Genomic DNA, 12,512 nt, shown 5'->3' with positions numbered 1-12,512 from the left:
AGAGAGAAACAGATAAATAAGGCCTTTATATACAGAGAAGCATGATATAGTGGGGTGGGGTTGGGCTGGCAGCAGCAGCAGGCCAGGCAGCTGGGCCGGCGGGGCCCCATCAGTGGGAGAAGATGCCCCGGAAGCGGGCCTTGTCCTCCTCATCCTTCTGGCGGATCCGTGCCTCCAGGGCCCGCAGCTCACGGCTCACCACAGGTGCCAGGGCCGGGTCCAGCTGCAACACCTTGGCAAAGTCAGCCTGGGCCTCCTGGGCATTCCACACCGCCGCGTGGGCCTTGCCACGCTTGAAGTAGGCCTTGACATTGTCTGCAGGGGGCGCCAGTGGGCAGCAAACACACGAGGGCATGAGAAAGGGGAGCCAGCCAGCACCCCACCTTGACTTCTGGCACCAGGGGCCCGGTGTGAATGGAGCCCTCCTGCCCTGAGGATGTCAACCCCGCCCCCAAGCCCCATTCCTACCTCGCTGGCACAGCAGGGCCCACGGCCCCACCTGGGTGGGAGAGATTGGGTCAGGCTCCCATGGGAGTTCAGAACGGGGGTGATATTGAAGGCCCAGAGGCAATGGAGGAGGCCGCCTGCCTGACCACCCGCCGGCCCCCTGCCCTGATGACCCAGCGCCCAGCGCTCACCATCATACTTATTGAGGATGGAGGAGCAGTGATCCAGCACTTCGTAATACTCTTCGGCCACCAGCTTGCACTGACAGTAGTTGAGCAGCAGTGGGGTGATCTGCTGATCCAGCTGGATCCAGTCGGGGGACCCAGGCTGTTCCTGGGGGTGCGGAGGCAGGGAGAGGGCAAAAGATGCTGAAACCTGGGCCCCCTGGGCCCCACCTGACCCCTCCCCTCACCCACCGCAGCCTCCAGGCAGCACCTTCATCTGAAGGTTCTTGAGGCAGGCGATGGCGTCATAGTACTTGGCAGCGGCCTCCTTCACGTGGCCCTCACGGTACAACCGGTTACCCTCCTGGTGGATGACCGGCACTGCCTTTGCCTTCTCCTCATCCGTCATTGCCCATGGGTCCTGCTGGTACGTGCCAGGGTTCTCCACCTGCCGGGGCATAAGCCAGCTCAGGGCCCAGGGTCAGCCTCTGGGCTGGCCGGGCCCAGGACACTGGGTACCGGAAGCAGAATCACTTCTTCATCCACTGACCCTTCAACAAATATGCATGTAGCATGTCCTGCATGCCCAGCACTGTGCTGGGTTCTATAAAGAGAGCAGTGAGCAAGATGGTGAAAAGCCCTGTCTTGGCAGAGACCTGCGGAGCGGGGAGGGGCCCCAGGAGGGAGGGCACTGCCAGGCGTCCTTGTGCCTGTTCCACCCCAACCCCCGAGCAGTCAGGGAGGCCCCTAGCTCCGGGCAGGCGGGCAGGGCTGGCACCCTCTCTGAAGCTGGGCGGTAGGGGTTTGGCCTGGGGGCCCCTCACCTTCAGCATCTCGATGTCGAAGAGGAGAGGCTGGGGGTTCTGCTGCAGGGCGTCCAGGTCGGCGTGGCCCAGGGAGTTGTGCTCATGCATCTGGGCGATGCCACAGCAGTGGCGCTGGCCCTCCAGCGGGTCCTTGCCGGCTGCAATGTTGCGTAGACTCTTGGCCACCAGTGGGTACAGCACCACGTGCTGCAGAGGGTGAGTGGGCATGGGGGGCTCTGTCAGCACCTGCTGGCTGGTAGGGGGCTCAAGAGGCCCCGCCCTCTGCCCCATCACCATCTGAGAAGGGACACAGGCCCAGAGAACCAGCACCTGGTTCAGGAGACACCCAGGAAGACTTTTCCCTCCAGACTCCTCTGGCCTCCCAGCCCTCCATCACTTACCCTAACCCTAACCGCCAACCTGTCTTCCAAGCTCTGACAAGTCCCGTGGAATTCTTACCTCTTACCTGTCCTCCTCCCAGGTTTGCAGCCCACAAGTGGGGCTCCTCACCATTCCAGGGGCCCTTCCACACTCTGTTCCCAGCTCTCTTCTCTCCAGCCCCACCCCCACCCTTTTCAGGTCCCTTCTCTGAGTTGGGATTAGGGCAGCAACTTCAAAATCCTCATGGAGGACCCTCAGACATTGGAGACCTAGCTTCTTTATGTTTGTTGTTGTTTTTTTTTTTTCCCAGTGTTGGCCCACTTTATTTTTTTACTTTTTGGCCACGCGGCATGTAGGATCTTAGTTCCCCGACCAGGGATCCAACCCACGCCCCCTGCATTGGAAGTGCAGAGTCTTAACCACTGGATCACCAGGGAAGTCCCAGGGATCTAGCTTTTGACCTTTCACTGGGAACATCTGCTGGGATGGCAGAGGTCAGACCATCCCCAGGCCTAACCAGCTCTTCTCACTGACCCTGTCGCCGGCTCGGGGCTGACTGCTCAGCTAATGTTCATCCAGTCAGCAGATACGTTCTGAGTCTTGGCTCTGGGCTGGCCCACACTGGGCACTTTCAAGGTAAACAGGCCCAATCCCTGCCCTGAAATAGCCTACATGCAGACAAAGGACCAGATCCTGGCCATGCAGAGTATGAGGGGTGGAGAACCCAGAGGAGGGGTTCAAGTCAAACACCAGTAGTCAGGGAAGGCTTCCTGGGGGTGGTGACCCAGGAATTAGTTTGAAGTAGGAAGGAAGATGTTGGCTAAGAAGGAGATGGGAACACAGGGAGGTGAGTGAGAGGGAGGCCCTACAGGGGCCACGTGGGCATCTATGACTTGCGCTTCAACTTAACAGTGACCAGGAGCAGAGGGGATTAAAGCAAGGAGCTATAGCGATCATCGCATTTGAGAGCCAGTCCCTGTCTGCAGTCCGGCTAAAGGAGAGAAAAAGGCAGACTGGGGGCCCAGAGGCCAGTGTCCTGGTAGTGCAGAGCCCTGGAGGGAGTTGGTGGTAGCCCGGCCAGGGCAGAGGATGGGGAATTGGGTGTGGCCAGACAGACGCAGGCAGGCGCGGGGCACGGGGTACCTTGACATCGCAGCAGAACTGGGCAATCTCCCCCTCCCGCATGGTGCGCACAATGGTCTCCCAGACAGGCAGCTTGAACTTCTTGCCGATGATGAGCTCCATGGGCTTGCCACGCACCCTGCTGTCATCCAGCACAGCGCCCTCCTCGTCACTGCGCAGAGTGCGGTAGTGGAACGTAGCCTGCGGGCCGCAAATGAGATCAGACAAGGGCAGGGCCTTCCCACAACCACAAGGACAAGGCCAGCTCACAGCCTGCAGGTGGCACAAGGGACCGGGCTCACCACCTGCCCTTTATCGCACCACCCAGGAGGGAAGGGGTCCAAGTCACATGGCGAGTGGGTGGATGGGCTGGGATGAGAGCCCAAGGGGTCTGGCTTTAGTCATTCTTTCAACAATATTGACAGAGGACGAGATGGTAGGATGGCATCACCGACTCAATGGACATGAGTTTGCGCAAGCTCCAGGAGACGGTGAAGGACAGGGAGGCCTGGCGTGCTGCAGTCCATGGGGTCGCAAAGGGTTGGACACGACTTAGCGACTAAACAACTACCTGCCTGAGCTCTGTGCTAGGCCTGGCAGTTGACAAAACAGACAAAAGCCCCCGCCCCCGTGTAGCTCACAGGGAACTTTTAAAGGAAAGAGACGGGCCTCAAACAAAACATGCTCTGTGAGGTGGAGCAAAATGCTATGGATCAGACATCAAAATGCAGCAGGGTAAGGCACAGTGAGTTCAGGGAGCCGGAGTTACTGAAGGAACTCCCTGGCAGTTCAGTGGTTAGGAGTTGACAGTTTCACTGCTGGGGCAAAGGTTCGATCCCTGGTCAAGGAACTAGGATCCTGCAAGCTGCACTGTGTGCCCTCTCCCCTCCCCCTAAAAAAAGAGAGAGAGAGAGAGAGAAAGCAGAGATCTGAAAGGAGTACAGGAGAAGCAAGCCAGACAGATGCTGAGGTAGGAAGGGGCAGGAAATTTCTTGGCCAAAAGAACAGCAGGTGCAAAGGCCTTGCAGAGGGGCAGTGTGTGGTGTGTTCACGAAGCGGGAGGCCAGCGCAGCAGCAGGAGCAGAGTGAACCAGGGGGAGGGGTGGTACGGGGTCATCAGGTCAGCAGGGAGGGACCCCACAGAGCCTAAAGCCCGTGGTAAGGACTCTGTTTTTTCACTCTGAAATGGGAGCCACCGGGTGGCTCCAAGGAGAGGAGGGACATGATCTGATGTAGGTTCTGCTGCTGTGGGGATGAGACAGGCAGGAGAGCCGGGAAGACAGAAGCAGGAGATGAGTTAAGATGTTACTGGAATAACCCAGGGGAGAGACGAAGGCAGCCTGGACCACGGTGGGAGTGGTAGAAGTGGTCAGATCTTGAGTGTATCTTGAGGATCTTCTGGGCGGGGTGGGGGGTGGGGTGGGTGGGGTGGGTGTTTGAGAACAGGAGGAGGAGGCATGGAGACTGGGAGGTTTTTGGCTTGAGCAACCAAAAGGCTGGAGGGGCCCTTCCCTGAGATGAGAGGCTTGAGGGGATCAGGTTAAGTTGCCAATGAGACATCCAGGTGGAGAAGGTGAGTAGGGAACCAGATATCAACTTTAAGGGGGAGGGAAGGCTAGACACAGACATTTGGGAGTGGTCCAGGCATGCATGAAGAGTTTCTTAAAAGACACGAGCCTGGATGAGATCATCTCAGGGTGAGTGAAGAGAAGTCTCGAGACTGAACCCTCCACAGGATATGGTTAGAGGAACCCACACTCTTTCCCACCCCTAGCCACCCCTCTGAACTCCGTTTCCGCATGTAAAATGGAGTTAGCAACAGTACCTACCTCACCGAAAGCAAACTTGTGAAGCATCGAGCACCGTGCTCTTGTGAACCCTCAATCAATGCCGGTGATTGTTTGTTTGTTTGTTTGATTTGTCCCTATTCTTTCAGTGTCATTGTTCACAGATCATCACTATTTTTGGTGTTTTCTCCAACTGGTGTCTGTTCCATCCAAGACCTCCCTTGCCAAGACCTTCTTCAAGGCCACCCCCACCCCCCGCCCCAACCCATGGGGACCTTCATCCACATCCCTTCTCTCATCTCCAGAAGCATCCCTCTATGTATCACTGATCACCAGGGCCATGCAGCTCGGCCTCAGGGCACTCCTGTGAGCCAGGCTCGGAGCTTTACCTTTGCCATCTCTGCACAGCTCTTGTCAGCACAGTAGTTCTTACTTTTGGTGTCCCCTGTAGGTTTTAAATGTTCGACTGTTCTAGTCATCAACAAGATATGTCACTTCAGGACTTCCCTGGTGGTCCAGAGGTTAAGAATCTGCCTGCCAATGCAGGGGACACAGGTTCGATCCCTGGTCCAGGAAGATTCCACATATTATGAGGCAATTAAGCCTGTGTGCCACAGCTACTGAGGCTGCGCTCCATAGTGAGAAGCTTGTGAAGGAGGCAACTAGAGAGTAGCCTCCACTCTCCACAACTAGAGAAAGCCCACGCTCAGCCATGAAAACCCAGCACAGCCAAAAAAAAAAAGATATGTCACTTCAGTTATTTTCAGTGCCAGGACTTTTACTCATTCACTCAATATGCATGTCCTGTGTGACTGCTCTGCTGGGCACAGGGGCTGTCCCCAGGAGGCCCGTACTCTACAAACAAGTGGCAACTGGGAAAGGCCCTCCAGAAGAAGGAACTGCATGAGCAGAAGGAGGTAAGCCTGGAGGCGTACCTTATTGGGGCAGGGAGGGGTGGAAGAGGCTGGAGCTAGGATCCTGGAGGTGCAAAGGAGGAAGATGGGGGGCTCTTTATTTCTCAGCCCTTATCTGTCTCGACCCAATGCCACGAAGAGCAGTAGGAAAGCTGTTAAAAGGGTTCTCCTCTGGTAGACCCGACCCCGTAGCCTGTTCTCTGGGTTTGTGCATCCCAGGGCCTGTTTTCCCATCTAAGCAATGGGAGCTGGTCTACGTTTTCAGAAGGCCCTTCCTTCCATCTATAGCAGACCTTTAACAAGGGGCCCCTCCCAGAGCCCAGGTTTCCCATTTGGGGTCTTCTCCAGAGCTGGGTCTGTGCAAGCAGTGGGATCAACACCCCCACCTACTGCAAAATATTTATTGATGACTGACGGCCTCCCTGGCCTATGTGGCCACCCGGCCAAGCCAGGGGGCGGAGCTCACGCATCCGAATTCACCCTCTACTTAATTCCAAGCCAATCAGCGTCGAGCTGGGCATGTGAGCGGTAGGGTCACCGACCACTGCAGTCTGGGCATGCGCGATCTCTCGCCTAAGGCCTCCTCCCGCCTCGCATGCGCACCGCGCCACCGACGGGTTAAGGGGAAGCGGGTCGACACGAACCTTGGTTCCATCCTGAAAGTCAGGGAGCGCTCCTCTGCCCTCCTGTATCACACGCTTTTGGATCCCGTCCTCCCGGAGTCTTGCGATGATATCCGCCATCCTCCTTCCCCGCTGCTCTCTTTCGGCAACTTCCGGACTCGCTCGGCAGCTTCCGGACCTGCTTCGGCAACTTCTAGAACTTCGGCAACTTCCGAGCTGGCGCCATTTTGGCTAAGGGCAGACGCCGAAAAGAGCCCGAACGTAGAAACGGGCTGTGATTGGTGTTCTGCTCCGCGGCTGAGCGCGCGTGTCAGGCCAGGGGCGGGGCCGGGGCCTGTGAGAGAGGCGGGGCCGGAGTCTGCCGGGCGGGGCGGGGCGGGGCGGGGCCTGGGGCGTCCCTAGGAACTGTGTCCTTGAACCAATTTGGTTTGGGCCCTCCCAAGTGGCCGTGTGCCAAGCTATTTAAAGTTGCAGAAGTAGCACGACAGCATTACAGAGCTGGGGGAAGGGAAGGCCGGCATGCCTAAGGCCACCTCCTAAAACTATTTTTGTGTATTCCTTTTGTTTTTTCTTTTAGCTTGCCTAGCACAGTAGTCGTGCGTGTCCATCCTGAATGTTTCTCTTCAATCAGTCAGTCAATCTAGGTGTAAGAAGGAGGGGGAGGAGGGTTTCTGTATTCCCATGGGAATCCTAGGCTCCCCAGGAGACGGACAGCCGCTTGTGGGGTCCGGGCTAGCCGTGTCGTCACCACGGAGCCCACCGCGGTATCTGGCACGTAGTAGGTGCCCAGTGAATATTAGGGAATACAGGAATGACAGAAATGAGGCACTTCAGAGGCTAAAACCGTTTCTCTCCGCCTCTGGAAACTAGTGAAGAATAGCTCTAAGAGTCTTCTCCCACTTTCGAGGTTTCAGTTCAGCTCAGTTCACTCGCTCAGTCGTGTCCCGACTCTTTGCGACCCCATGGACTGCAGAATGTCAGGCCTCCCTGTCCATCACCAACTCCCAGAGCTTACTCAAACTCATGTCCATAGAGTCAGTGATGCCATCCAACCATCTCATCCTCTGTCATCCCTTTCTCCTGCCTTCAGTCTTTCCCAGCATCAGGATCTTTTCCAGTGAGTCATTTCTTCACATCAGGTGGTCAAAGTTTTGGAGTTTCAGCTTCAGCATCTGTCCTTCCAAAGAATATTCAGTACTGATTTCCTTTAGGATGCACTGGTTGGATCTCCTTTCAGCCCAAGGTTTAGGTAACCGAATAAAGGGACTGTCTTGGGGTCTGTGCACTGTCCTCACTCCGTAACTGATAAGAATTATGTCCGTCCCCTTTGCCCCACGTGCTGAGGGCTTCAGATGTTTATGTTGGTTCATTTCCCCCAAGAAGTCCCCCGAGAGAGGTGGAACCTCTGGGGCGAAAGGGAAACATGTTTTGTTTTTAGCTTTTGTTTTTCACTTGCACAGGAAGTTTTACAGGCAAGTTCTGCCGAATTCTGAAGCAACGAGTAGTCTGTATTCTTACACAGGTTGTTCCAGAAAAATGGAAAAAGAGGGAAAGTCAACCAATATATTTTATGAGACTAGTTTAATCTTGATTCTAAAAAAGATACTTAAACCATAAGGCAAGTTAAGTTAAATACTTAAACCGATTTTACTAATAAATATAGATATGAAGGATTTCCCAGTTGGCGCAGGGGTAAAGAATCCACCTACCAATGCAGGAGACACAGAGAGTCAGGTTTGATCCCTAGGTCGGGAAGATCCCCAGGAGTAGGGAATCACAACCCACTCCAGTATTCTTGCCTGGGAAATCCCATGGATAGAGGAGTCTGGAGGGCTACAGTCCTTGGGGAGGCAAAGAGTCCGACATGACTGTGCATGCACGCACACATACATAGATGTGAAAAATCCTAAATGAATCCACTAGTATATATAAAAATGCCTCAGTATGCTAAATGAGTGCCATTCACAAAAAAACAAATATTATTAATACATTATTCCATTTATATGAGGTACCTACAGACAAAGTTAAATTCATGGAGACAAAGTTAAATGGTAGTTGAGTGGGGGGAGGGAAGGAAATGAGTTGTTTAATGGGTACAGTTTAGTTTTGCAAGAGGAAAAGATCCTGGAGACTGGTTATACAACAATGTGAACATAGTTTTTTGTTGTTGTGTTTTTGCTTTTTTGCCACATGGCTTTCAGGATCTGAGTTCTCCAAACTGGGTTTGAACCCAGGCCATGGCAACAAAAACCTGGAACCCTAACCAGTAGGCCACTAGGCAGTTCCTGTGAATATATCCAATAGCACTGCAACACTACTACAAACACTACTACAATATACATCACGGCTGTGTATTGTCACCTGCTTATTTAACTTATGTGCAGAGCACGTCATGTGAAACGCCGGGCTGGAGGAAGCTCGAGCTGGACTCAGGGTTGCCAGCAGAAATATCAACAACCTCAGAAACGCAGATGACACCACCCTAATGCCAGAAAGTGAAGAGGAACTAAAGAGCCTCTTGATGAAGGTGAAAGAAGAGAGTGAAAAAGCTGGCTTAAAACTCAACATTCAAAAAACGAAGATCATGGCATCTGGTCCAATCACTTCATGGCAAATAGATGGGGAAACAATGGAAACAGTGGCAGATTTTACTTTCCTGGGCTCCAGAATCATTGTGGATGGTGACTGCAGCCATGAAATTTAAAAGACACTTGCTCCTTGGAAGAAAAGCTATGACAAATCTAGACAGTGTATTAAAAAGCAGAGACATCACTTTGCCGACAAAGGTCCTTATAGTCAAAGCTATGGTCTTTCCAGTAGTCATGTACAGATGTGAGAATTGGACCATAAAGAATGCTGAGGACTGAAGAATTGATGCTTTCCAACTGTGGTATTGGAGAAGACTCTTGAGAGTCCCTTGGACTGCAAGGAGATCAAACCAGTTAATCCTAAAGGAAATCAACCTTAAATATTCATTAGAAGGGCTAATGCTGAAGCTGAAGCTCCAATACTTTGGCCACCCTGATGTGAAGAGCCAACTCACAGGAAAAGGTCCTAATGCTGGGAAAGATTGAGAGCAGGAGGAGAAGGAGATGACAGAGAATGAGATGGTTGGATGGCATCATTGACTCAATGGACATGAGTTTGAGATATTGAAGGAAGCTCCAGGAGATATTGAAGGAAAGGGAAGCCTGGCCTGCTGCAGTGCATGGGGTCACAAAGAGTTGGACATGACTTAGAAACTGAACAACAACAAAGCATTACTGAACTTCGCACTTAAAAAATGTTTAAGATAATAAATTTCATGTGTATTACCCACAATTAAAATTTTTAAATGCTTTCTCAAAAGGAAAAAAAAGGGGACTTCCCAGTGGTTCAGTGACTAAGAATCTGCCTTGCAATGCAGGGGAAGTGGGTTCAATCCCTGGCTGGGCAACTAAGATCCCACATGTTCGGGAAACTGAGCCCGAACACCACAACTATTGAGCCTGCATGCTCTGGAGCCCACCTCAGCTAAGATCCAACATAGCCAAATAAGTAAATAATTTTTAAGAAAAAGGAAAAAAAAAAAGATCAAGTAGGGCTCATTCCAAGAATGATTTAACCAAGAATGGTTTAACATTAGAAACATCCATTACTGAACTCCCCTGGTGGTCCACTGGTTAAGACCACACTTCCAGTGTGGGAGGCTTGGTTCCTCCCTGGTTGGGGAACTAAGATCCCACATGCCACGCCCTTTAGCCAAAAAGAAAAAGAATCCATTATTATAATTCATCAAATCAGTGGATTAAAGGAGAAAACTCATATAATTATTTCAAAATATGCAGAAAAAGTATTTGATGAAATTTGCTTTGATGACTATGATAAAAACTCATAGGGCAGAAGAGGAACTTTATCAGAATGACACAAGCCACATGCAGTTAAGTATGATAGATAAATACTCACATTCCCTTCAAGATCAGGAACAAAGTAAGGAATGTTCCCTATGAATGATGTTGTTTAGCCAAGTATTGGAAGTCCGGGCCAAAGCAATAAACCAAGAAAAGGAAATTAGTGATTATATCTACATAGAAAATCCAACAGAATCTACAGATAATTTTAATAAATTAGAGTCAGCAATGTTACAAAATTAATAACACTCTTAACATTATCAATAACCCACCCAAAAATGTAGTAGAAAATAAACAGCAATAAAAATCAGAAAGTATTTAGGAAATAACACAGCCCAGAGCTTTTTGGAGAAAAAAAAAAACTTTAAAATACAAATAACTGATGTGGCATACCTTGTTAATGACTGGAACAGTTTAACATTTAAAGCTGTGATTTCTTCTGAAACTAATCTAAAAATTAAGTGAAATCCCAGTGATAATTGGGAGGATATTTATAGAAGATTTTTGTAATACTTTTGTAGATGAATAAAAGTCTGTGAAAAGCTAGATCAAGTTTGAAAAAGATAACCAAAGCAGAGGACTTTCCCTGCCATATTAAACCTCAGGGCAAACCATAGTAATAAAAAGCATATGGTTCTGGCTGAGAATTAGTCAAGCAAACCAGAGGAACCAAAATCAGACCTTAAAATAGATATGTATGTTAGCAACAACATACTTGATGTCTGATAAAAATGGCACCACAGTTCAGAAGGAGAAAGAACTGATTGTTTGGTAGATAGTGCTGAGGAAACAAATTCACTCTCAGTTCAGTTCAGTCGCTCAGTCGTGTCCGACTCCTTGTGACCCCATGAATTGCAGCACTCCAGGCCTCCCTGTCCATCACCAACTCCCAGAGTTTACTCAAACTTATGTCCATCGAGTCAGTGATGCCATCCAGCCATCTCATCCTCTGTCGTCCCCTTCTTCTCCTGCCCCCAATCCCTCCCAGCATCAGGGTCTTTTCCAATGAGTCAAGTCTTCGCATGAGGTGGCCAAAGTATTAGAGTTTCAGCTTCAGCATCAGTCCTTCCAATGAACACCCAGGACTGATCTCCTTTAGGATGGACTGGTTAGATCTCCTCGTAGTCCAAGGGACTCTCAAGAGTCTTCTCCAACACCATAGTTCAAAAGCATCCATTTTTCGGTGCTCAGCTTTCTTCACAGTCCAACTCTCACATCCATACATGACCACTGGAAAAACCATAGCCTTGACTAGATGGACCTTTGTTGGCAAAGTAATGTCTCTGCTTTTTAATATGCTATGTAAACTCACTCTACATTGAAATAAATCTGGATGTCTTCTTGCACCCTGTCCAAAGGTAGAAACTATAGGGTTAAGGATCTCATGAATTGTTTTAATCCTTAACACTGATCAAGTATTGACATGTGCCAGACACTGTGTTATGCTGCTGATTATGTACTAATTTAAATTAATGTCCTGAGAAGGAAACACACTGTTATTAGCTCCGTCTGACAAAGGAGGAAACTGAGGCACAGAAAGGTCATGTAACTTGCTCAAAGCAAGGTCCTGGTCAGGGTACAGTGGATCATGTAAGATCTAATCCCATTTTTATTCAAAATTTTGATATTTTGTTCATCGTGGATTTTTAACTTCAACTTGATTTTTTTAAAAAATAATGCATTGAGGATTTCCCTCGTGGTCCAGTGGTTAAGAATCCGCCCTCCAATGTAGGGGACACAGGTTTGATCCCTGGTCAGGGAGCTAAGATCCTACATACAGTCAAACCTGAGCTTCACAACTAATGGGCCCTGGATCTCTGGAGCCCACACACAATGAAAAGATTCCACACCCCACGATGAAGACCCTGTGTGCGCAACTGAGACATGACACGGTTGAACAAACAAATATTAAAAGATAATGTAGTAAAATATTGTTCATCTTGCTTACTAGTTTTTTGGTGTCACCTTAAAGTTTTCACCCAAGATGAGTGCCTCACTCCCCTCCACCTTGTCCTGGCCCTCCGAGATCCCAAAGCTAGCGAGCGCATAGAAGGCTGGAATGCCAGTGCGACAAACCCGATGGATTTGACTATACAAAAATGAGGATGGTTCTTTAAGGGCAACTTAGACAAAGTAAGGAGACAAAGATGAACAAGGAGGAGATATATGCAACAAAAACCAGCAAGGGATTAATTAGATAAGTACAGACATGCAGTGCAGCAGGAAAAAGGCTAGAAACACAACAGAAAAAAAAAAATGATCAAAGGGTAGGAACAGACAATTCACAGAAGAGGAACCACCATAAACTGACATGTGCGTGAAGAGCTGATCAAATCCTCCCGTTGTCAGAGACACCAGATGAAAGAGAGACCCAACTT

General features: G+C 50.2%; 1 protein-coding gene across 2 annotated transcripts; it reads right to left on the bottom strand.

Annotated features, from left to right (window-relative positions):
- Positions 1-7: 7 nt before the first annotated feature.
- LOC122430947 (aryl hydrocarbon receptor interacting protein) lies at positions 8-6,495 on the bottom strand. Of its 2 annotated transcripts, none has more exons than XM_043451923.1 (6): positions 6,266-6,495; positions 2,942-3,121; positions 1,436-1,624; positions 883-1,059; positions 639-780; positions 8-315 (listed from the first exon to the last, which is right to left on the bottom strand). In XM_043451923.1, exons 1-6 carry the CDS (start codon positions 6,362-6,364, stop codon positions 110-112), a joined length of 993 nt encoding a protein of 330 aa, XP_043307858.1. In that variant the 5' UTR covers positions 6,365-6,495; the 3' UTR covers positions 8-109. The 2 variants fall into 2 exon arrangements, with proteins under 2 accessions (XP_043307858.1, XP_043307859.1); XM_043451924.1 differs by having other exon boundaries at positions 647-780.
- Positions 6,496-12,512: the final 6,017 nt, after the last annotated feature.

Source organism: Cervus canadensis, chromosome 29 (genome assembly GCF_019320065.1).
Source record: "Cervus canadensis isolate Bull #8, Minnesota chromosome 29, ASM1932006v1, whole genome shotgun sequence".
Taxonomy (NCBI): Eukaryota; Metazoa; Chordata; class Mammalia; order Artiodactyla; family Cervidae; genus Cervus; species Cervus canadensis.
Note: the sequence above shows the minus strand (reverse complement) of the source record. Positions and strands in the feature narration are given on the sequence as shown.

Bases quoted from the DNA above. Each gene is read 5' to 3' on its own strand.
- LOC122430947 (XM_043451923.1), bottom strand. From the start codon at position 6,364: ATGGCGGATATCATCGCAAGACTCCGGGAGGACGGGATCCAAAAGCGT. The intron at 1,625-2,941 runs GTACCCCGTGCC...CACCCTCTGCAG, and splicing joins AGTTCTGCTGCGATGTCAAG to CACGTGGTGCTGTACCCACT. The intron at 316-638 runs GTGAGCGCTGGG...CGCCCCCTGCAG, and splicing joins CATCCTCAATAAGTATGATG to ACAATGTCAAGGCCTACTTC.